Source organism: Hyaena hyaena, unplaced genomic scaffold, assembly GCF_003009895.1.
Source record: "Hyaena hyaena isolate Hyena2069 unplaced genomic scaffold, ASM300989v1 scaffold_414, whole genome shotgun sequence".
In the NCBI taxonomy this organism is placed as follows: Eukaryota; Metazoa; Chordata; class Mammalia; order Carnivora; family Hyaenidae; genus Hyaena; species Hyaena hyaena.
In genome coordinates, this window is record NW_024081044.1 from 1,505,772 (window position 1) to 1,529,423 (window position 23,652).

The 23,652-nt window shown below is 58.5% G+C and overlaps 2 protein-coding genes across 5 annotated transcripts; one reads left to right on the forward strand and one right to left on the reverse strand.

Annotated features, from left to right (window-relative positions):
• The first annotated feature begins 2,922 nt into the window (after positions 1-2,922).
• On the forward strand, positions 2,923-14,093 carry HOOK2 (hook microtubule tethering protein 2). Of its 4 annotated transcripts, none has more exons than XM_039252338.1 (23): positions 2,923-3,463; positions 3,976-4,061; positions 4,131-4,203; positions 5,137-5,187; positions 5,293-5,425; positions 5,520-5,587; positions 6,166-6,228; positions 6,541-6,621; positions 6,713-6,873; positions 6,971-7,111; positions 8,052-8,253; positions 8,534-8,644; positions 8,758-8,845; positions 9,204-9,273; positions 9,930-10,067; positions 10,170-10,257; positions 10,349-10,354; positions 10,458-10,492; positions 12,891-12,973; positions 13,054-13,157; positions 13,377-13,487; positions 13,595-13,666; positions 13,749-14,093. In XM_039252338.1, exons 1-23 carry the CDS (start codon positions 3,419-3,421, stop codon positions 13,896-13,898), a joined length of 2,160 nt encoding a protein of 719 aa, XP_039108269.1. In that variant the 5' UTR covers positions 2,923-3,418; the 3' UTR covers positions 13,899-14,093. The 4 variants fall into 4 exon arrangements, with proteins under 4 accessions (XP_039108269.1, XP_039108270.1, XP_039108272.1 ...); XM_039252339.1 differs by having other exon boundaries at positions 13,057-13,157; XM_039252341.1 differs by lacking the exon at positions 10,349-10,354.
• A 1,410-nt stretch (positions 14,094-15,503) lies between these two features.
• Positions 15,504-20,172, reverse strand: BEST2 (bestrophin 2). The gene is made up of 10 exons (XM_039252241.1): positions 20,132-20,172; positions 19,604-19,862; positions 19,402-19,496; positions 18,519-18,752; positions 18,271-18,425; positions 17,588-17,665; positions 17,289-17,441; positions 17,103-17,183; positions 16,740-16,894; positions 15,504-16,259 (listed from the first exon to the last, which is right to left on the reverse strand). Exons 2-10 carry the CDS (start codon positions 19,753-19,755, stop codon positions 15,836-15,838), a joined length of 1,527 nt encoding a protein of 508 aa, XP_039108172.1. The 5' UTR covers positions 19,756-19,862; positions 20,132-20,172; the 3' UTR covers positions 15,504-15,835.
• Positions 20,173-23,652: the final 3,480 nt, after the last annotated feature.

Below are 23,652 nucleotides of genomic sequence, written 5' to 3' on the forward strand. Positions count from 1 at the left end.
GCAGCGCGGGGAGGGGCCCTTCCAGGCACTGAGCGCCGGGATGTGGGGCGTCAGATGCCCACTGCGCACATCTCCGCCTCCGATGGACGTGGTGTCCAGTGTGACTTTGACAACCCCCCGCCGTCACACACACATAGACACAAGGTCACAAACTGATGACCCACAGTGTCACACGGACATAGGATACACCTGCCCTACACTGGCACAAACCTTCACCAGTACAGCCAGCCCTGCAGTGGACATGGGCAGGGTCACAGGGACACACACAGGCACACTTGTCACTCTGTGTATAGAGACAGACAAAGCCATCTCCAAACACAGATAGGTGGCATATATAGGTATACTCCAATAAGGCCATACCATCACCGTCAAGACGAAGTAAGCCACAGACACAGAGTCTTGGACATCAGGACTCCAGCTACAACCCATCTATGCCTATCACACAGAGACTGTAGAGGCACAGAGACACATGGTGGGGACAGGAACAACAGCCATGCTGTCTCACGGTCATCACAAATAAGGCGCACAAGTTAGAGTCAGAGGAACCCACAAGGCCATGCACAGGGACACTCAGATTATCATGGGGGTGTGGACAAATCAAGGATATACATGTCAGGGTCATGCTGTCACAGAAATCCACATGATGGTGAGAAAGGACATGGTCACACAGACACAATCTAAAGCCACACCGAAGTACTGATTGTCACAGCACATTCGCTTCTCATACCCAAAAAAAAAAAAAAGACACAGGCATATATAGACACAAAGCAAGGTCACATATTGAGAGGCATTGTGCCCCAGTCCGGGTCAGCTTTCCCACTCCCATCGAATCGTAGGCAGTCTGTTGCATAAATTCCCAGAGCCCCAAGACACAATAGGTGGGAGTGACCCACCATCTCACACCTACATATGTGAACACACTTCACATGGACACACACACACACGGAGGAGGACAGGATGGGAGTTCCTGGCGAGATGTCAGTATCTTCAGTGTAAAAGGACTGTCAGAGTCCCTCCTGGTATGAAGAATGGTGGCCACCCCCGTAACAGTGGTCAGCCCTGGGGAAAGGGCATCGTTCTCCAATTGTGTGCTCCCAGGGTCCCCATCCTAGCCCTCATGACTGTGGGTCTCTGCCCAGATGTGAAGGCTGGAGGGGACGGGCCGGGGTCCAGCTGTGGCCGCAGGGAGGGGCTGAGTCACCGGCTTCCCAGCAGTACAACCCAGGCTGGGCCCAGCTGTTCCTGGAAACAGGCAGGAGGGGGTGGGGTCTTCAAACCAGCTGGGGGCTGCTGGCCCTCACGCACACTCTCTGTCCCTACTAATGGAGGCCTCTGGACCATCCCGCAAATTCGGGGGCTCCCTCCATCAAAAATGGAGGTTTGCATCATTCCCCCAAATATAGAGTCCTGCCCCGAAATGAGGGCTTGTGACCCCATCATTGAATTGAAGGTACCCAGATCCCCCCAACAGTGGGTTCCTTGCATCCCATAATAGAGATTGCCGCTCCTCCCTGCCAACATGGGAGCTTCCTTTCCCGACAAACGTAAGAATCCCTTCCACCCCAAATGGAGAGTTATGGCTCGTCTCCCAAACTGAGGCACCCAGACCTTTCCCCAAATCTGGGGACTCAGGTCATTGCACATCTCGAAAGCCCATAGTATCACAACATCAGGACGATTCAAGGCCCCAAATATCTGGCTTCCCACATTTTCGCTACACATCAAGATCCCTGCGGTTTTTGCAAATACTGGGGACCCCACACCAACTATTTGGCCATCACAGCATGTCTCCCAACGCTGGGCAACCAGGCCCTCCCACAAGTATTCCTAGCACCTCATCCTTGTAATGGACGTCGTTTCCGGCCATCTTCCACCTTTACCTGGGAGCAGCGTGGCCCCATTTCCCCCTATCGGCAGCACCCTTTCCTCCGGTGGGTGCGGGAAGGGGGAGCCAGCGGCAGTTGTTCCCACGCCCGCCCGCCGGAAGGCAGCCCAGTCCGGAAGCCGGCACTGCCGGCCCTTGTCCCCTTCCCTCCTCCCGCTCACCCGGCTCCCAAGGGTTGGAGGCCGAAAACAACGCGGGAAAGAGATATGGGGGTGTAGACGAGCCCGGGAGGCCCTCTCATGAGGCTGCGCTTCTGAGTGGGCTGTAACTGGGGATCTGATGGTACAGTGACTGGGCTCCTGCGATGCGGCGTGGGGGCTCCTGTCATCCGGCTCATCCCGCCCCAGGACAGGGTCGCCGGAGTCAGATTCCGGGCTGGAGAGAGCAGCGCCCCTCCCCTCAGACCTAGACCCACCCCCAAAGCAGAGCCCGCCCCTCCCTCCAGGTACAGCTAATAACCTCTAATTACTGGTCATTACCTTGCCCGCCTCGTGGGAGAAGAGCTGTCGGGGGTACTCTGACGCCAAAGGGTGCGGGCCGGGACTTTACCCCCACCCCCCAAAGCCACTTAGAACCTGTTTCCTCTCCCGAGACCGGGAATTGAAACAGCTCTTGCCACCTAGAGTCGTGGGGACATCTCAACCGCCGATATATTTAAGTCGCTTAGAGCAGCGGCTGCATACTGTACACACTCAACAAATGGTGACTGCAATTTTATTAACTATTGTTATCGCTTTCCTTTGAGCCCCCTCCACCGCCCTGGCGGGGTCTCAGAAATGAATGGCACGTTGCTTCCCCGCAGGCTATGTTCCTGCAGTCTGCGCGCCCCCTGGTGGGCCTAAGGGGTTCGGGGCTGGGGAGGGTGGTGCAGGAGAAGCTCTGTGGTACTGGATCCAGACTGGGCAAGTGCGTCTGTCCACCACCCAAGACCCGACTCTAGCTGATTCATCCTGCCCTCGACCTAGGACCACGCTCGTGTCCCTGTTTACCCCTGAGGCAAGACTTCGCTGGTGGTGACTTGGGAAGACCCCTTTAGGAGCTCTCCCCCAAGTTCATAGAATGTGTTACGGCCTGCCCCTTCCTCGCGCAAATAAAGGCTCCGATCATAAGGTGGTTAGGCGGCAGAACTTCTTCCAGCTGACGAGAAAGAACGTGAACAAGTCCGTATAACAGGGTGGGATAGCTCCGCCTCACAAGATGAGGAATTATCGTGAGGTCTCCGCTACCCCCAAAAGAGCCCAGGAGGAGGGGTAACGGGTCTGCGCTAGGGATGTGCAAGCTTGGCCCAGACTGACCCCTAGCGGCGGGGCGGGCGCCCAACCGCTGCCCGGATCCAAGATGGCGGAACTGGAGGTTTGATCGGGCGCCGGGAGGAGACCACGTGTCTAGGGCGGGGCCTGCGCCTAGGGGGCGGGGCGGGGCGGCGCTCTAGGCCGAGCAGGAGGTCGCGGCTGCGGGCGCTCGCTGGTGGCGGATCCGAAGGCGGCTGCGGTGGCGGGGCTCCGCGGCCGAGGTCGAGTCCGATCGGGAGCCATGAGCGTGGACAAGGCCGAGCTATGCGGGTCTCTGCTCACCTGGGTAGGTCGGGGGCGGGGCCAGGGACAGGTGTGCGCCCGCTCTTCTCGCCTGGGAGCCCTGGCCTCGGCTCGTTCTACCCCTCTGTTCTGGGGCTGGGAGGAAGAGAGGGTCTTCGGCCTGCAGGGCGGTTGGACTCTGGCCTTAGCACCCGCCTCCGTCACGTGGCAGGTCTGCGTGGAAAGAGCAGGTGAGGCCCCGCCCCTTCGCGGCCTCACCTCACGTGGGTGAGGGCACAGGTGAGCTGGCCTGGTCACGTGGGGCCCGTGGGGACCAGGTGACTCGCGCGGTTCTGCCCTGGCCTCGTTGCGCGGGGTTTGTTGACCAGAAGTGAAGTGAGGCCACGCCCCCCAGGTGAGCTGAGGCCACTCCTCCGCGGAACTGGTGTGCGAAGCCGACAGAACAGTCCCAGCCAACCGTGTGAGGTTCCCGCTGACCGGGAAAGTCAGGAGAAGAGGAGTGGTTGGGTCTTCCCAGGCCCTGACTGCCCACTGCCCTTTCCTTTCCCTCCCCAGCTGCAGACGTTCCACGTCCCGTCCGCCTGTACCAGCCCCCAGGACCTGAGCAGTGGCCTCGCCATAGCCTATGTGCTGAACCAGATGTGAGTGGGGCTGAGCGGGAGGGGCCCGAAAGGGTCCCCCAGCAGCTCATCCCACCTTCTCGCCCCCAGAGATCCTTCCTGGTTCAACGAGGCGTGGCTCCAGGGCATCTCAGAGGACCCAGGTCCCAACTGGAGGCTGAAGGTGACAGGTGGACTCATGACTGGGGGACAGAGTGGTGAAGAGATCATCAGGGAAGGCTAAGCTAGACATGTCCTGGGTTATGCGTCAGCCGGACACATGTCCTGGGTGATGCACAGACAGACTGGGCCAGGAAGAAAGACAGATGTCTGGTGACCAGCCACTTCTGTGCTTTCATGTGCCTATGGAGCGGGCCTGGGTGTGCAGCAAGGAATGACACAGACAAAAACCTGCATACACGGACATAAACTTCCAATGGCAATAAGTTCTATGAAGACAGGAAAGCTGGGCCATGAGAGAGGGCAGCTGGGTGGGTGGGTGTTCCAGATGGCCTGATCTCCAGGTGAAATGTGGAAGAACGGGATTCCAGGCATAGGGAACAGCCAGTGCAAGGTTGGGAATAAGCTTGGTGTATCGAGGAAAGGCAGGGAGGTCAGAATTGAAGACAAGGGGGGCAGGAATGGTGGATGAGGTCATCAGGAGCAGGCAGGCTGGGGCAGGGAGATGGATTCTATTTTAAGTGCTGTGCAAAGTCAAGGAAGGGTTTTAGCAGAGAGGAAAGACACAACCTGGCTAGGGATTTAACAAAGCTCCCCCTGGCTGCTTGGAGAGGAATGGAGAGTAGGCAGCAAGAGTGGAAATGGAGACGGGGTTGGTGCAATGATCCAAGTGAGAGATGAAAGTGGCTGGGGCCAGAGGAGGCAGGGCAGGTGGTGAGAAGTGACTGGATTTTGGGGACACGTGAGCAAGAAAGGCAGGCGACTAGACAGGTCGCCCCAGGGAGGGAGGACAGAGAATGGTACCATACAGGATGAAATGACCAGGAATTGGGAAGTGAGGCATAGAAAAAAGGCTGGGGCAGATTCAGAGTGGGGGCTGCCTGGCTCCTTCTGGGGGACTCTGGGACCCTGGACACAACTCCTTGCCCCTCTCTAGGTTAGCAATCTGAAGACAATCTTACAGAGCCTGTTGGAGTACTCCCAGGATGTAAGTAACCATGACAGAATTCAGGAGCTAGGGTTGGGTTGGGAGCAGGCGGGTGTCCCTGAGCCCCCATGCCCCCTATTTGCATCCCCACCTCCCTGTCCTCAGGTCCTGGGGCATCCCGTTTTGGAGCAGCACCTTCCAGACGTGAGCCTCATTGGCGAGTTCTCTGACCCAGAAGAGCTTGGCAAGCTGCTTCAGCTGGTGCTTGGCTGTGCCATCAGCTGCGAGAAAAAGCAGGGTATGGAGGGCTAGGGGGTCCCCAGGGGAAAATCCAAGAAAATCCTCCTCATCCCCTACTGCCATGTTTCAGTCTTCCCCACCTTGATCCCCAGAGCACATCCAGAGAATCATGACGCTGGAGGAATCAGTTCAGCATGTGGTGATGGAAGCCATCCAGGAGGTGAGTGGGGCTGCCCGATGTGGCAAGGGACTTCAGGGGAGGAAACATCAGGGCAGAGGCAGCTGGGCACGGGCTCTGCCCTGGTAAGGTCTGGGCTCTTCCTGGAACTCAGCTGGCCAGATTCCCCTGTCTCATGTGTCTGCCAGCTCAAAGTCACAGTTCAGCACCCTCAAAGGACCCAGATTCCCTGCCAGATACATTGCAGGAGGGCAGCCTCTAGACCAGTCTAGAGGGCTTACTGGGGGGAACTGGCTTTGGGGACAGGAGGACTGACAGGTCCTTAGGCTGGATTGTAGAAGCTTTAAAGGGGGGGCGCCTGGGTGGCTCAATTGGTTAAGCATCCGACTTCAGCTCAGGTCATGATCTCACAGTCCATGAGTTCGCGCCCCGTATCGGGCTCTGTGCTGACAGCTCAGAGCCTGGAGCCTGCTTTGCATTCTGTGTCTCCCCTTCTCTCTCTCTGCATCTGCCCTGCTCACACTCTGTCTCTCTCTCTCTAAAAAAGAAAAATACATAAAGAATAAAGGGCCACCCTCAGAGGGCCCAGCTCATCTCACTGTCCTCCCACTTTGCTCCAGCTCATGACCAAAGACACGCCCGACTCCCTGTCACCAGAAACATATGGGAACTTTGATAACCAGGTAAGAGGAGGGAGACCTTGTTAAAGGCTCAAATCCATCACTGATTCTCGGGGCTTCTTGAGGAGGAGGAACTTGTCCTTAAGTGTGTAAACCACCTCAATACCTCAGGGTCCTAGCCTGTTCCCTTGCCGGGTCACCAATGTTCCCACATCACCGTTCCTCGAGTCCCATGGGGTCCCAGCGCTCCCTTAGATCTTGAGAGTTTCTTGGCTCCTCCTTTCTGCCGCTGGAGATGCCAGCCTCCCTCCCCCCAGTCTCCTCCCTCGGACTCCTGACTTCCTTGCCCCTCCCCACCCCCACTCCCCCCACCAGTCCCGAAGGTACTACTTCCTGAGTGAGGAGGCCGATGAGGGGGATGAGCTGCGGCAGCACTGTCTGGACCTGGAGCGGCAGGTGAGGTCGAGGCGCGTTGGTGCTCCTAAAGGCAGCGTTGCTTGCCTCCTTCCCCTCCAAACTCCGGCTCCTCTGCGCCCCCTGCTGGCAGCTGGTGCTCCTGTCCGAGGAGAAGCAGAGCCTGGCACAGGAGAACGCGGCGCTGCGGGAACGGGTGGGCCGGCCAGAGGGTGAGGGCGCCACTGGCCTCACAGCCAAGAAGCTGTTGCTGCTGCAGTCCCAGCTGGAGCAGCTGCAGGAGGAGAACTTCAGGTGCGGCGAGCTGGGCTTTGGGCCCCAGGCCCGGGGATTGGCACGGGTCCAGCCCCCTCCAGTGCCCCCTTCTTCCCTGCCGCCCCTGACCCCCCAGGCTGGAGAACGGCAGGGAAGACGAGCGTCTGCACTGTGCCGAGCTGGAGCGGGAGGTCTCTGAGCTGCAGCAGCGGAACCAGGCACTGACCAGTCTGGCCCAGGAGGCGCAGGCCCTGAAGGATGAGATGGATGAGCTGCGGTGAGTGGTGGGCCCCTGGGTCCCCACTGTGTACCCTCGCTGCCGCAGTGTCCTTCTGATGCCATCATACCTCGAAACCCCCAGAATGCCTGATGAACCGGACTCCAACATGTCCTCTGGACACCACCGAGATCCCTCTTCTTTGGTGGCCCCCAGGACCTCACAGTGCGCCCTTGTGATCCCACATTATATTCCCCAGACGCTGTAGCATCCCCACGACCCCAGCTCCCAGCCCCCCACCCCTGCTCCAGCGCTGCCCAGGTGGCTTCATGACCCAGGATCCCGTTCTGCCCTCCAGGACCCTTAATGCAATAACTTTGCCACCTGCCTGTGCCCCTCATGACAGGATGGTTCCTTCTCACGACTCCACAGCACCCCTGCAACTCCAGAGCACTTGATGGGCCCCCATAGCACCCACTCCCTCCACCTCATTGTGTCTTCTGTAACCTCAGAAGGCTCTCCTGTGACCCCACAGCACCCCTGTAATGTTAGTGTCTAAAGAATCCCTACTGCATCTTAAAGGGCCACGTAGTGCTCTGCCCTGAAGCTCCCCCATGACCCCATCATGCCCTCGATGATCCTATAGCCACCTCATAACCTCAAAGTGACCTTGAGGGCTCCTCAGAGCCTCTGGGCCCCATCATTCACCCGGTCACCCCTAAGCCATTCTATTCACCCCTGCCCCTAAGGATCCCTGACCTTATGACCTTATACCCTGGGCCAGCCATTGATACTTAGGGTTCCCTCTGTAACCCCTGAGGACCCTCACCACCACCACCGCCAGGGTCTGGCTGGCTCCTGACCCTCATGATCCACCACCTTGAACTCGCACATTCCTCAGATGACATGACACCTCCCCCTGCCTGGAGGGGGCCTCAGACCCAAGCTGAACCCTGACCGCAGAACCAGGCCTCCTCTCCCGACTCGCCTCCTCCCCCAGGCAGTCCTCTGAGCGTGCTGGGCAGCTGGAGGCCACGCTGAGCAGCTGCCGGCGCCGCCTGGGGGAGCTTCGGGAGCTGCGGCGGCAGGTGCGGCAGCTGGAGGAGCGCAACGCCGGCCACGCGGAGCGCACGCGGCAGCTGGAGGACGAGCTACGCCGGGCGGGCTCACTGCGTGCCCAGCTCGAGGCACAGCGACGACAGGTGCGGCAGGGATCAGGGAAGAGCCCGGGGGGCCCTGCTCTAGGCCGCTGGACCCATCGCCCCTTTTGCTTTGGCCCGTCCACAGCGTGGTGCTGAGCCCCTTCACCCAGGGCCCCCCCTCCCTCATTTATATGTAGGTAACGCCCTCCAGGCAGGCCAGCTCCTCCCTAGGCTTGTAAGCCCCGCCCCTCCAAGTTCTCTGGGTCTGGTCCGACGCGCCCCAGACCTTCGCCGTGTATTCAGTCCCTGCCCCTCCTCCCAACCCCTCCTCTGTGTTCAGGTTCAGGAACTGCAAGGCCAGCGACAGGAGGAGGCCATGAAGGCCGAGAAGTGGCTATTCGAGTGTCGAAATCTGGAGGAAAAGTATGAGTTGGTGACAAAGGAGAAGGAGGTGAGGCTGAAGTCCCACGTCCAAGCTCCCCCTCCCCCCGCCCATCGTAGCATAGCCCAATCCCCAGGAAGCCAACCCTGCCTCAAGTGGCATCTTGCACCCTGTCCCACCAGCGGCTGCTGGCAGAGCGGGACTCCCTGCGGGAGGCCAATGAGGAACTGCGCTGCGCCCAGCTGCAGCCTCGGGGGCTGACTCAGGCTGGTGAGTTAGAGGCCTGTCATCCCAAGGGCCTGGGGCACGGGTGGCCTAAGGTGCCGTTAGGGAAGACAGAAAAGGCGTCCCAGGCTGGAGACAGAGCTAGACCACTTTGGAGACAGGCTAGAAGGGAAAGAGGTGACAAGGACTGGCAGCGGGCAGGGTGTGTCCTCGGGGTTCAGGACGGGGCAGAGGCAAACTCGGGCCAAGCATCACCGCTCACTGTCAAGCTGAGGGGTGAGGCTTATGTTAAGTCAGTCTTTGGGCCAAACCTGAGTCCCCAAAGATGATTCTCGGGAAGTGAACCCTAGGGATGGGGGCGGGGGCTGTGCAGCAACCTGAAGACATTTCTCACATTCTCCAGACCCTTCACTGGATCCCACCTCACCAGCTGTGGAAAATCTGGCAGCAGAGATCCTGCCTGCAGAGCTGAGGTATCCTGGGGTCGCTCGGAGATCTAGCCGCACCCAGTGTCCACCCTCAGCTCCGCCCCCCGTTGCAGGCACCTACTACTAGACGGGCCTGCCTTGTTGGGTTCCCAAGTCCTCCCCAGGCGTCTAGGTCCACTCACTCATTCTGCCCTTACCTGGCGGGAGCCCTAGCTCTATTGGTTGCTTGCTTCTCAAGATCCATCTTCTGTACAAATTAGGTCCAACCCATCTGGCTCCACCAACGAACAAAAATTCTACGCCCAGCCCCGCCCACTATCGGACTCAGCCCCCAGGGCATAGCCCTGTCCTCAGGGTAGCCCGTTAGGTGCAGTGCCCTCTGTCCTTCCCTGATGAACTCCCAGTTCTTCCCATTTTTGTGTCTTGCTTTCCCCGCAGCCTTGCTTTTATGAACGTTTTAACCTGTTTCTGTAGCCCCGCCCTTTCCTGGCTCCGCCCCCAGGCCCAGCTCAAAACTCCGCCCATTGTGGTCCCCCTGCGCTCTGCCCACCCAGGCCTAGGCCGGGTCCCCAGGCTCTCACGGGCCTCTTCCCCGGGGCTGTGTCCCTCTGCTAGCCCTGTCCGCCCGAGTCTCCCCGCCAGAGCCCCGGCAGGCCGGCGGGCTGACCCGTCTCCAGCGCTGCCCACTCCCCGGTCGGCAGGGAGACGCTCCTGCGGCTGCAGCTGGAGAACAAGCAGCTGTGCCAGCAGGAGGCGGCCTACCGGGAGCGGCAGGAGGAGCTGCAGCGCCACCTGGAGGAGGCCAACCGCGCGCGCCACGGGCTGGAGACGCAGCTGCGGTGAGGACGCCCTCGCGCAGGGGAGCCCCGCGCACGTGGAGGGGGCGGGCGACGCGAGGCGGAGGGCGGGCGCAGGCACTGAGCGGCGCCGCACTCCTGCAGGCTGAACCAGCAGCAGCTGTTGGAGCTGCGGGCCCAGGTGGAGGAGCTGCAGAAGGCCTTGCAAGAGCAGGGGGGCAAGACTGAGGATGTGAGTGCCCACCTCCTCCCTGCCGGGTCCTCCCTCGTGCCCCCCAGTAACCCTCCTCTCTCTCCTCCCTGCTGCTCGATGCCCCCTGCAGTCCATTGTAAGTACCCGTGGGCCCAGGGTGGCAGCCCCTACCCTCACCCCAAGATGGAGTTGGGACGTCTGGACCCTCCCGTTTACCGGGTACCTGTTCTCTCTCCCAGTCCACCCTGCTGAAGAGGAAGCTGGAGGAGCATCTGTGAGTCCCGCAGGGAGGGCACTCCGGGTGGGAGGAGGGTCTGGGGCACAGGTGGGGGGACATTGGGTGTCTATGGGGAGTTATTTATGAGGAGACGCAGGAAGCCAAACTATAGAAGGTTCAGATCAAGTAGGGTCTTATGAGCCAAGGGAAGGAGAATGAACTGTTTGGGGGGAACAATGGGGAGCCATGGAAGGAATTTCAGTAAGGTAGTATGACCAAGTGACAGTTGCCTTTTAGTTTTTTCATTTTATTTTTTTTTTTTTTTTTTTATATTTTTATTTATTTCTAGGAGAGAGAGAGAGAGAGACAGCATGAGCAGGGGAGGGTAAGAGAGAGAGGGAGACACAGACTCTGAAACAGGCTCCAGGCTCTGAGCTGGCAGTCAGCACAGAGCCCGACGCGGGGCTCGAACCCACGAACTGCGAGATCATGACCTATGCGAAAGTCGGTCGCTTAACCGACTAAGCCACCCAGGCGCCCCTAGTTTTTTCATTTTAAAAAGAGAAACTAAGTTAGGGGCTCCTGGCAGGCTCAGTCGGTAGAGCGTGTGACTCCTGACCTCAGGGTTGTGGGTTCGAGCCCCACATTGGGTGTAGAGATTAGTCAAAATAAAAATAAACTTAAAAACTATCTTGGGGTGGGGCGCCTGGGTGGCTCCTTGGATTAAACCTGCAACTTAGGTTCAGGTCATGATCTCACAGTTCGTGAGTTTGAGCCCCATGTCCGGCTCTGTGCTGACAGCTCAGAGCAGGGAGCCTGCTTCAGGTTCTGTGTCTCTGTGACTCCCTTTCTCTCTGCTCCTCTCCTGCTCATGCTCTGTCTCTCTCAAAAAATAAATAAACATTAAAAAAAATTTTTTAATAAAAAAACTATTTTGGGATGCCTGGGTGTGGCTAAGTCGGTTAATCTCAACGATGGTGAGATTGAGCCCCACATCGGGCTCTGCACTGACAACATGGAGCCTGCTTGGGCTCCTGCTTGGGATTTTCTTTTTCCCTCCCTCTCTTTCAAAATAAATAAATAGACTTTGAAAATTTAAAAAAAAAAACTGTCATAAGTAGCTATTACATTTATAGCTTAAAAACCAAAATATGGGGAGCCTGGGTGGCTCAGTCAGTTAAACATCTGACTTGGGCTCACGTCATGATCTCCAAGTTCATGAGTTAGAGCCCCACATCGGGCTGTGCATTGACAGTGCAGAGCCTGCTTGGGATTCTGTCTCTCCCTCTCTTTCTGCCTCTGTCCTGCTCACTCGCACTCTCAAAATAAATAAATAAAGTTTATTTTTAAAAATAGATCTACATACTGGGCAATAGAGAAGGGGTATACCTCTCAGTGCCCACATTGACTCAGTTTCTACCCCACCCCCCCATTCCTATTAGTTTATGACAACAATCCTTACAAAGTTTTTTAAGCAAATGCAAATGAATATGAATAGAAATTTTTATTCTGATTCCTTAGTTACATGAAAGGTAATGTGCTATCTGCTAGTCTGCACTTTGCTTCTCCTCCTCAAGAAGATGGCTGGGGAATGTCACCATATGAGTCGTTTTTTTGCACATTGTCAACTGGGGTTCCCTGGGGAAATCAGGCCTTACAGAAAATGACTTGTTTGACCTCTCTCAGTTCCGCCAAGGATGGAGTGTAGCTGGTGCCCACCAAGGGCACAGAAAAAGTTATTTCCTTTCCGAGGATGGATATATGGAAACCCTAGGGCCTCGTTCGCCTGTAAAGCTCCAATCAGAAGGGCTGGCCTGTAGCATTTTAGGTGAAGGTCCTCACAGTATTCGAGTCATTCTAGGTATCTTCGTTTCCAAACAGTGCAACAAAGCAAAACCTTGTACACGCCTCATTTTGCTTGTGTGCAGATTTATCACCAAAATGGAACTGGTGGCTTAGAGTAGACACAGCCCAGGTTTCACTATTAGGTCTCATACTGCGTTCCATATCCAGTGCACGATAATCATAATCTCACCTGCAGGGGGCGTTGTCAGATTCTTGGGGCTTTGCGGCAGGTAGCAGAACTGTAGTTTTTTTACCTTGCAGTTTCTTTTTGTTAGAAGAGATTTGCGTGCTAGAAAGATCGCTGGCAGCTGGGTGGAGAAAGGAATTGAGCTGAGTGTAGAAGAGGCTGGCAAGGGGTGAAGGCGCCTGTACCAGTAGGTGGGCCGTGGAGTGAATTGGGCACATGGGGGGCTGGTCCAGGGGCCACCGGATTAGGGGTGTGGAAGCTTATGACTTGCGTGACTAAAGAGATGGTAGGACCAGGGCACACAGAGAGGTCTCTGCGTCCGGACAGGCGCGTGTTGGCCAGCCGGGAGGGCTGTGGCCACCGGTGGGAGGAAGGAAAGGGGGCGTGGACGTCAGCCTGCGGCTCCCCTTCCTCTGTCCCCAGGCAGAAGCTGCACGAGGCAGATCTGGAGCTGCAGCGGAAGCGAGAGTACATTGAGGAGCTGGAGCCCCCCTCTGACAGCGGCAGTGAGTGGGACTCAGCGGCTGCGTGGGTAGGAGGGCCCCAAGCTCGGCCGGGAGCTGAGGGGGTCACCCTGTTCCCCCAGCAGCCCGGCGTATCGAGGAGCTGCAGCACAGCCTGCAGAAGAAGGATGCGGACTTGCGGGCCATGGAAGAGCGGTACCGCCGCTACGTGGACAAGGCGCGCACGGTGAGGCCACCGGGGGCTCCGGGGGCCCCCTGGCGAGGCTGCTGCAGCCCCTGACTCGTCCCTCCCACCGGTGCGCACCCCTCCGCCCTCCCTTCTCGTACCCCATCGTATCACAGACTTTCCCGCCACCACCGTGAGCCGTCACACTGAACACAGTGCAATGTGTCCCGGGGCCTGCAAGGCCAAGGTCGCCCTGGCTGTGTCTTCCCCAACCCCTAGGTCATCCAGACCCTGGAACCCAAGCAACGGCCACCCGGAGGGGGACCCCCGGAACTTCACACCCTGAGGACACAGCTCCGGGAGCGGGACGTCCGCATCCGCCACCTGGAGGTGGGTGTCCTCATTCCTTCTCACTGTTGTCCCTCCCCCTCCCGCCTCCCCCGCCCTCCCCCCCCCCCCACCAGCATATCCAGAGCCTTGACTCTTGCCTCTGGCAGATGGACTTTGAGAAGAGTCGAAGTCAACGGGAGCAGGAAGAGAGGCTGCTCATCAGTGCCTGGTACAATATGGTGAGCGCTCGTCACCAAGGCCAAGTCCTGGGCTGTGCCGCGGGCTCACTTGACCCCAACCGTGCCCCCTGCCTCCCTCCAGGGCATGGCTCTGCAGCAGCGAGCTGGGGAGGAGCGGGCACCTGCCCATGCCCAGTCATTTCTGGCGCAGCAGCGGCTGGCCACCAACACTCGCCGTGGACCCCTCGGGCGCCTAGCCTCCCTAAGCATGCGCCCCACTGACAAGCACTGATGGACCTCCAGACCCTGCCGCCCCGGATCCCCTCCACTCACATGGGGCCCAGCACTGGGAAGGCCTCAGGAATGGGCCTGTTCTTTTTAGCAACGTGATTCTTATCCTTGATTTTCAGCCTGGGGTTAATGAGATGCCAGGGGAGAGAGTGATTTTATATTTGAGAAGACAAATAATAAAGATTTTTCAATCTGCCCCGGCTGGACTCTGGACACTGAGGGGAGAGGGAGAGAAGATGGGCCAGGAACTCATATCGTTGCTTTTAGAAAGGCCTGGCTGTGTTCTTACTAAAGTGTGAGTGACCTATAGCACGCTCTGGAAGGTGAGAATCCTGTCTGTGTCTGTGTAAGTGCAGTTGTAGTTTTTCAGGAAGCTTTGGACAGAAGTCCCCGCCTTATGAAGCTGTTGTTTCTAATGAAGAGAGACAGACAATAAACAAAATAGGTGATGTGGAAGTTCAATGTGAGTAGTGCTATGGAGAGAAGCAAAATAGAAGAGGTGGGGGGTGCAGGATGTGGATTTGGAAGGTGGTGCCTTTAAATAAAAGCCCCACGGAAGAGGCCTTACCAACCAAGTGACATAATTTAAGTAGAGACCTAAAGGAGGTGAGAGAGGGGCCGTGTAGGGATCTGGGAAAGAATGATCCAGGTAGAGGGAACAGCATATGCAGGAGGCCCTGAGGTGAGGCCTTGCTTGGTGACAAGGCCAGTGTGGAGTGAGAGAAAGGGGGGAAAGATGTGAGGGCAGGGAGGACTTTAGCTTTTATTCGAAGGGAGATGGGAGCCATGTAGGAGTCTAAAGGAAGGAGGGACGTTACCTGACTCAGGTGTTCACAGGCTCTCTGGATGCTATGGAAGAAACAGACTGGGGGGTGGGGGTTAGGGCCAGAGCTGGGAGACCAGGGCAGAGGCCAGTGGTCCGGGTGGGTGACATCTGGCTAAGGTGGGGGTCCTAGAAGAATGGGAAATGGTTGGATTCTGGATACAATTTGAAGGCCGAACTGATAGGATTTGCTCCTGGGTTGATGGGGGGGGGGGGTAAGAGAAAGAGTTGAAAAGGACTCTCTTTTAATGTTTATTTAGTTTTGAAAGAGAGAGCATGTGTGGGGGAGGGGCAGGGAGAGAGGGGAACAGAGGATCAGAAGTAGGTTCCACACTGACAGCAGAGAGCCTGATGTGGGACTCAAATTCTCATACCATGAGATCATCGCCTAAGCTGACGTTGGACACTCAACTGGACTGAGCCACTCAGGCGCCCCATGACTGGAGTTCTAAATTCAGGGGTCATTGGCATAGGATTGAATTAAGACCTGGGCTTTGAAGGGGTATTTGAGAATTCAGGGATTTGGGGCAGAGGTGGCCTGTGGAAACATAACACAAGGCCAGCAGGAGGAGGATGTGGTCTTACTGGCTGGTATATCAATGAATGAGTAAAGGCACGAATACTGATGGGAGCATCTCAACAGGCAGCATTTGGGAAGAAGAGGGAGGGTGTGATCAAAGAATCTGGAAGAATTCTCAAATCTTAGCCTAATACCTGGCAGGAAAATAATAATGTTTGGTAAAAGCCACTAACATTTTATTGAGCACCTATTATGCACCAACACTTTAAAGCCATCATTTCATTTCATCCCCTGAAGGCAGTGAGGTAGGCACTCACATCTCTGTTTTAAGGAACGAATAAAGGCAGGCACACTGATCGAAGCCTCTCAGGCAGGGGAGGGAGGGAAGAAAAGCTGAGGGGAAAGATGAACTGTTCAAATAAACTGGCACAGCGCCTGGCTCACACGAGGAGCTCCAAAACCTAGGGTCAGAGGACTCGTGCGCAGGAAGCGGGAACCCGTCAAAATCGGATAGGCGGAGTCCACATGCGGCTTACGTAGACCCAGACTGCTGCCTGCGTGCCCTATCGGGATTTGTGTCCCTGTCCCTGGGATCTCAGGCTAGACTCTCCTCCTCCTCGCCAATGGGGCTGGGCAGCCAGGGCGGAGCTGGTCCCCGGGGCACCGGCAGAGGCACCGCGGTGAAGGGCTCGGCGGCGGGCCCGGGGACAGGCAGTTCCGGGCCAGGTGGGAACTCTGACTCCGGCTCCCGCAAGCCTGTATCCAGCAGCGGGTCCCCGCAACCGCACTCGGGGGCCGCGCCGTCGGGGGCCCCTGCGCACGCGCAGCTGGCGGCCGTGGACGTTTCCGACACGCAGCTGTTCTTGCGGCGCAGCAAGGACAGGCGCCGGCCCAGCAGGCCTCCTGCGGCCATGCCCGCACCTACCGGCAGGAGGCGCTGCAAAAAGTCACCATGTGCCTCGCCCAGCGGCGCGTCCACGCCGTCCAGCCGTTGGAACTGCATGTCTTCTTTGGCCAGCCTGCCGAACGGTACATCAGCGTTGCGACCTCGCTCCTCTCCTGGGCCGACAAAGCTGCGACGCGGGCACGCTGCTTTTCCTGGCTCCACCCGCCCCTGCGTCCCACTTATCCCCAAAAGACCTTGGCTCTGTACCACAGCGCCTGGTTTTAGCCTCCGGCTTTGGCGAAGCTCAAACTTAGGTCTTAAAGCCTCAGTTGTGACTGCCGCGTCTCTGGCACCGCCTCTGGTCGCCAGTCCAGTCCTCATAGACCTTAGCCGTTAGCTCGGCCCCCAGTTAGTGGCCAGGTCCCAGACCTTGACCCAGTTCTCTGCCTCTTGCCCCCATCCTGGTCCTCACAGACTTTAGGTGTTAGCCCTGAATCTCCAAACTTGGCCTTTAGCCCGTGTCCTGGTATCCCACAGCCGCTTCAATCAGATCCTCCCCTCGGAGCCATAAGCCTCGCCTCCAAGAGCCCCCTCACCCATCCATCTGGCTCACGTGATATCAAAGGTGGAGCCCTGAAAGGAGGGCTGTTGCATCAGGAACGCGGTGGCTGCGGTGTAGGGGGCGCGAGCCTCGGCTGAGTCCCAGTACAGATCCTTCTCCAGCATGGCCAGGTCGTCGTACATCTCGTCCACGGCCAGCATGGACACCTGCGGGCGCCGACATGCGGGGCAGGGTGGGGCTCGGCAAAGCGCGCGCGCCGCGGGGCGGACCCCTCCCGCCCCGGCCCCCAGGATGCGTTAGGACTGTGGTGACCAAAGAAAGAGAGATGGTTCAGGGTCCAGGCCGGGGTAAGTCCTGGCGAGGGTGGGGCCAGGGCTCCTTTGGGAACTCGGAATGGACGCAAGCAAGTCTCACCTGGAAGTTGCGGTCGATCAGAAAGTTGGTCTCAAAGTCATCGTCGTCCTCACCGAAGGGATTGATGAGCTGCTCGGCTACCTGAAAGGGGAGGGCGGTAGATAGGCAGAGTCCTCAGAACGCTGCCTGTCCCACCCCGGGAGTCCCTACCTCAGCCCCCCACCCCCACCCCCACCCCCACCCCACCTTGAGCCAGCCGGCATAGAAGAAGAACTGTAGCAGGGTGAAGATGGGCACACACAGGTCCAGGTTGTGACCTTGGTAGCCCTGAGCCGGGTCCAGGAACTGGCGACCGATGAGGCAGGCCAGGAAGTAGCTGTACACAGCGATGGTCACCACCTGGAGGCAGGGTGGGTCACCAGGTCAGCGTTCTAGGGTGGGGGCATCACTGATACGGGGTCTTAGCTGGTCCTCAGTTTCGCCGTGAGAGACCAGTGGGTCAGGACCTGTGATGCCAGACTTAAACGGAGGCACGGTGGGGTTACCTGGGTATAGACAAGGGGTACGCTGATCCAGTCGTAGTGAAAGAGCATCCCACACTTGCCCCGAAATACAGTCAGCTCCTGGGTGTAGATATAAGCCACGAGAGGGCCTGAATTGTGAGCTCACACATGGGGGTTAGGTGTGGGTACTTAGGATAGAGGCCAGTGATTACCTGGTGGGATAAGGGCAGGTGCTTCGGGTCTCCAGGGAGAACATTTAAATTTTTAGCTTTGTGTGTGTGTGTGTGAGGCTTTCTTTCTTTCCTTTCTTTAAAGTTTATTTATTTATTTTGAGAGAGAGTGCAAGCAAGGGAGGGAAAGAGAGAGAGGGAGAGAGAATCCCAAGCAGGTTCGGCGCTCTCAGTGGAGAGCCCGACATGGGGCTCAGACTCACACACTGTGAGATCGTGACCTGAGCCGAAATCACAAGTCCACGATTAACCGCCCGAGCCACCCAGGCGCCCCTCCAGGGACAGGCATTTAGTGGTGAGGGTACATCCGGGGTTGGGGGCCCTGTGGACCTAGGAGTCCGTTCCCTAGAGGTTAAGTGTGCACCTGGGAGCTGCTTGGTAAGGGTGTTGGGAATCTGCCTCATCGGAGGCGCGTGGCCAAAGGGCATCGGACACAGTCCCGGGGAGGTACAACTTCCCTGGAATTTTACACGAATGACCTCCTGGCGGGCCCACCTCCAGCAGCAGCTTAAGGGCGCTGTTGTCGCGGATGCGGCCCTCGCGCCGGGCCTGCGCGGCCAGGTTGGAGAACCAGACGCAGGGCACCCAGTACTTGTTGTAGGACGAGTTCAGGTTCTCGAACTTCTTGCGCTCCTCGCGGGTCATAAACCCTGCAGGGGTGAAGGGCGGGGTTACTCGCCCCGCCTCCCGGCCCGGCCCCGCCCCCGGCCCCGCCCCCGCCCCGCTTCAGGCCGGAGCCTCACCCGCCTCCACTACGTGGTCTATGGTGGGGAAGCGCTTGAAGACCGCGGTGCTGACCGAGCGCAGGATGAGCACGGCTGAGAGCCCGGCGTAGCGCATGAGCGTGCGGCGGTAGAGGCGGCCTCGCTCGTCGCGGCCGTGCACCGTGCCTGCCACCACGCACATGAGCGCGTCGGGCAGCGGCATGCACAGGTACTGGTTCCACCAGCGATGCACCACCAGCGTCACGTAGAAACCTGCGGGAGAGCCGGGAATATGGGGGCTCAGTGGAGATACTAGAGCCAGGCCGTGGGATGAGGCCGGTCACCCAGACCTTGAGGGGCCGCCTGGGTTGGGAATTTGGGGGTCCGGCCCTGAGATTAGAGACCCTGGAGCAGGCTGGGTCACCCTGTCTACTTGATTGTCACCTGGGATATGGGATCGGGATCTCAGTATGGAGGTGGGGACACATGGCCTATGTTGGGGGACAGAGGTGGGCACTCTGGCCACAGGGAGCCACTTGGTTGGGAGCATGGGGACGTGAAACAGGAGCCTGGGGTCACATTAAGTTACTGACTTGTCAGAGGAATGTCCCCTAGGCTGGACTTGAGAGCATGGAGTCATACGGGGTCACTGGAGGGGGGTGTGTCCCTGGGGCCCAGGACAAGTCTCATGCAGACACAGGTCGGAGACCCTGACATAACCAGGGATAAGCCTAATGGCTTACTGTGACCAGGTGACATCCAAGGTCTCTAGAACTGGGGCCACAGCTGGCATGAAAGATGCAGAAATGGGGGCTTGGGGGGTTAGGGGGAGCCCCCAGAGGAATAGGAATGGGGGGGTCTCCCAAAGGCCTGGGAATGGGTTTCTCAGTATGGGGAGTGGGAAACTCAGGAGCGAACCCACCCAGCACGAAAGAGACCGGGATGAGACTGGCATACTGGTCACAGTAAATGACGAGCTTCTCGAAGTAGCGCTTCTGCCCTTCGGCCAGCACGAAGCTGCGAGGGAGGGGGCATAGGGTCACAGGCGAGGCTCCTTCCGGGGACCACCCGGGCCCCTCCCTAGTCCCTTCTGGCTGACACGCCCCACGCCAGGCCCACCTCACCGATAGGCGGCACTCAGCGCCAGGTAGAGCCCCAGGAAACAGAGCAGTTCGCGCCACAGAAGTTTGTAGATGCTCCCGCGCCACAGCAGCAGCAGCTTCGAGAAGCCGCCGAAGCGCGCGTTGGCCACGCGGGCTGTGTATGTGACGGTCATTGCGGCGCCAGGCCGGGCGCGCGGGAGGAGGTGAAGGGGGGGGCTTGGCCGGACCCCAGCCCGTGGGCGGAGGAACGCGGCCCCAGGAGGGGGCCCGGCGCCTGGGGCTGCGGGCAAGGGCAGAGAGGTGCGGGCGGGCTCAGTTCCGGGTCCCCTCGTACACACACCCCAGCCTCCTCGGCTGCGTCCCTTGCTCGGGTTCTGGGCCCTTCCCAGGCCTGCTCAGTCCTGCCCCAGCCCCCAGTCCTCCCCAAGCGCCGGACCACTGGCCCCAGAGCCTGCGTCTACTCCTCCAGGCCCACTGTCCTCCACCCTCAAGACCCTTGGGTCCACCGATCAGCCTCTGTAGCCCTCCGTGCCATCGCATTCCCCTCACCTGAGCTCCGTCTCCAGCACCTCGGTTTCTCGTTTTAAAACTCCAGCTCTTCCGCAGCCTAGACTTCCTCCCTGAGGTCCCACCTCCGCCGCCCCTCCACACCCCTGCAGCTCCCAGTCTCAGCCCATCTCCCACCCCTGGACTCCCTTTGGAAGCCCAATCCTCAAGCCTCCAGCAGGCCCCCGGGTCCTGTCCCCGGGGCCCTCTGCCTCAGGCTTGGTCTCTTCCCTGCACAGCTCCCCCAGCCTATGCACTGCCCTGGCTCTGCCCCTTCACCCCTCTTCTGGACCCACCTTGACCTTTCATCTGTCCGTGCCCCTCCAGCCTTCCGAGCCCTCAACTCCCCCCGCCCTGAGAAGTCCGTCGGATTCCTGCCTGAGGCCCCGTCTGTCCTTCCTCAGGGTCCTCTGCTCCCCCAGGCCTGGGCCCTTCTCACCTGGTGGCGGATGCAGGGACAAACGGGGCCAGAGACAGACTGGGCGGAAGGCTTCAGTGTTAGGTGGGGCTGAGGCCGGACCCTGGGGAGAGGGGGCTGGGGAGTGGGCGTGGGCAGCCCCTCCCCGGCCCGCCCTCCCCCCCCCTTGGCTGCAGCCTCAGAAGTTTGTTTGGAGAAGCGGAGCCAGTTTGTTACCTGGGGGGGGGGGGGAGCAAATCTGCCCTGTCCTCCCTTGCTCCTCCCTGTCTCTCTCCCAGTTAGTCACTGGCAGGTCCAAAGGATCTTGGACCGAAGCTGGGGGAGGGGGCAGGGCCTGTCTCCTTCCCAGTTCCAAAGAGACACACGCTGTTCAGTGAGGCTGTCATGCCACAGACACTTGTAATCACACGCCGTCACAAAGATTTGTAGAGAAACACACACCGTAGACTCAGACACAAATTTAGTTTCTTTTAACGCAGCCTCCCACCGGCACGGTAGCCCACAGGGCAGTCAGTGCACCTTGTCACAAAGACTTACAAAGTCACACAAGACACACTTAGCTCCACCCACGCCCACATCCAAATATGGGCAGGTGGCCCCTAACCCACCAGGCTGTCAGCTCTCGGGTCTCCATATGGTTCTCCAAACAGCCACTCGAGCACATGGGCGGGGACCTGGGACCCTGCATTCCCTCCTGATCACACTATGTAACGAAGACCCACGCAAGGTCACCCGGCCGCTAAGCAGACACCGCACAATGCCTTCACAAACACGCAAGCACCACACAGTCACACAGGAGGCAGCACACACTCATTCCCAATCTCCTGCGCAGACGGACCCGTGTTCACACACTAGATGTAGGAACGTCTGCCTTCAACACAGCGCGACATGGTCCTGGGTCAGAACAGGGTCCTAAACGCATTCATACAATAGAGACCCCTCCCCAGCCGTCCCATAGACCCTTCCATCCAGCTGGGGTCAGGCCCCATAAGCCCCAGGAAATTCATCTGCATTTGCACCTCGATACATAGGACACTCTCCCCGCCAGCGCTCCCTCACTGTAGTGTGCCAGCGTCCACACCCATCCACGCACCTCGGGTCTCAGATACTCTCAGTGTTGCCATGAAGACACAAGCTTCGGGACGCAAGATCTTGTCCCCGAATCTTGCACAGATGCGGATGTTCTGCTTTCACAGACACATCTACAAAGGGGGTGCTCCCAGCCTGCCACAGATAGCCCCCTCACCCCCAACATCAAACTTGTAGCCTAGTGTGGAAGGGTTCCAATCCCAAGAGGGGCACCCTTGAAGCCCCTTGGATTCGCCATTGCGCCCTAGGAGCGTGGAGGGCCCGTTGCGGCCCCGCCCTGAAGGCTTGCCAGCCAGGACGCCATGTTCCCAGCCTGGCAGATGTCTGCCCTGCCCCAGGTAATTAGGAACTGGCCCCAGGCTGGCCACCCTCAGACCCAAACCTCCGCCATCCAGCTGCCGGACAGCCCGTAAAAGGGGGTGAGGGAAGTGGTGCTGCCAGCTTCAGGGCCTGGGGAAGGCACGGGCTTCAAGTTGATGGTCTTGGTTGGTTCCTCACCAGAGGCCCCCTGCTTCCTAGGATGCATCCTCCCGCACTGTACGGCTAGCCTCCCCCCACTTGCACGTGTCCCCACACACTTCTGACTGCCGGACCCCTGCTGGATCCAGGGCAGGTCGCCCAGGCTGGTTCACATGCTGAATAATTGTAACAGCGAAGAATAACAAACACTCCCTGGCGGCTACATGCCTGGTGCTGTCGTAAAGGCATCACTTATTTCATCGCATGGAGTCCTTACAAGCAGGCGTATGTAATTGGTGCTTTCGTTATTTCTGCGTCCGGATAGGGAAACTGAGGATCAGGTGACACAGGGTTTTTCGTGGCATAGCTTGTATTCGAACCCTGGCAGTAGGACTTGGAGCCTGGGGTCTCCATCACAGGCTGCACCACCGTGTTTGTTGACAAGGGCCACCGGAACCTGTCCACACCTGCCCACACACACCCTGTGGAATAGTGTAGCGGGTGGGGGTGGGGGGACACGTCTAGGCTTGTGACTGGGTTCCCCTTACACAAACACCCTGGCTCACCCAGCGTCTGGGTGTGCAGAGTCTGAACACCACTCCCTGATTCACGCAGGTCCTCAGGCAGCCCCTTTCTGTCCCCTCTAACCAGCTCTGGCTTGGAGCTCGCAAATAAATGGTCAGCATCATGCCCGGTCTTGGGTCTCTTAAGTGGGGACCACACTGGCTGTCCAGGCAGCAGCAGAGGGAGCAGGAAAGGGTGTAAGGGAGCCCCTAAGTCCCTTCCAAGCTGGTGTGTGAACCCTTCCAGGGTCCGGTGAATTTTTGCCAGGACTCTGAACGGCCACACTTTAGGTCTCCATTTTAGGGACGAGGAGCTCCAGCTGCAGGAAGCAGGTCACCTATCACTGAGTGACAGCTCTTGAGGCAGACAGGACTTCAGGGGCTCACCTGCCATCCTGCCTTCTAATTAGCCCCCGTTGCAGCCCTGTGCTGGGAAGGGCTGATGCCATCAGGCCTCAGTGGCAGAGGGAGCAGGAATTGGGGGGCGGAGACTGTTAATCCTCAGTCTGGCAGGCCCAGCCTCTGCCCAGGGCGCCCACTAATTCCCAAACCAAACAGCAGGCAGTGCTGGGCCCGAGCTGGCCTAATCCGCTCCCCACCGGCCTGGGGCTGCCCAAGGGGCCTCCCCATTCCCACGCTCTGAACCTCAAAGGAAGTGGGCAGATGCTTCTCTTCTTCTATTAACAGGTTTTACAGCCCCGGCAGAGACAGCGCTATCCATAGAGTTTTCCAACTCTATGTCCTTTTGCAAGGACACCCCCTTACTGAAGATACCCTCCTTCCAAAACTGCCATAATAAACATACATCACTATTAGGTCTCTGTTGTGACTGGGCTCCTCAAAATGTGCCATTTTTGGGGGCGCCTGGGTGGCTTAGTCGGTTAAGCGTCCGACTTTCACTTAGGTCATGATCTCGCGGTTCGTGGGTTCGAGCCCCGCGTCGGGCTCTGTGCTGACTGCCAGCTCAGAGCCTGGAGCCTGTTTCAGAGTCTGTG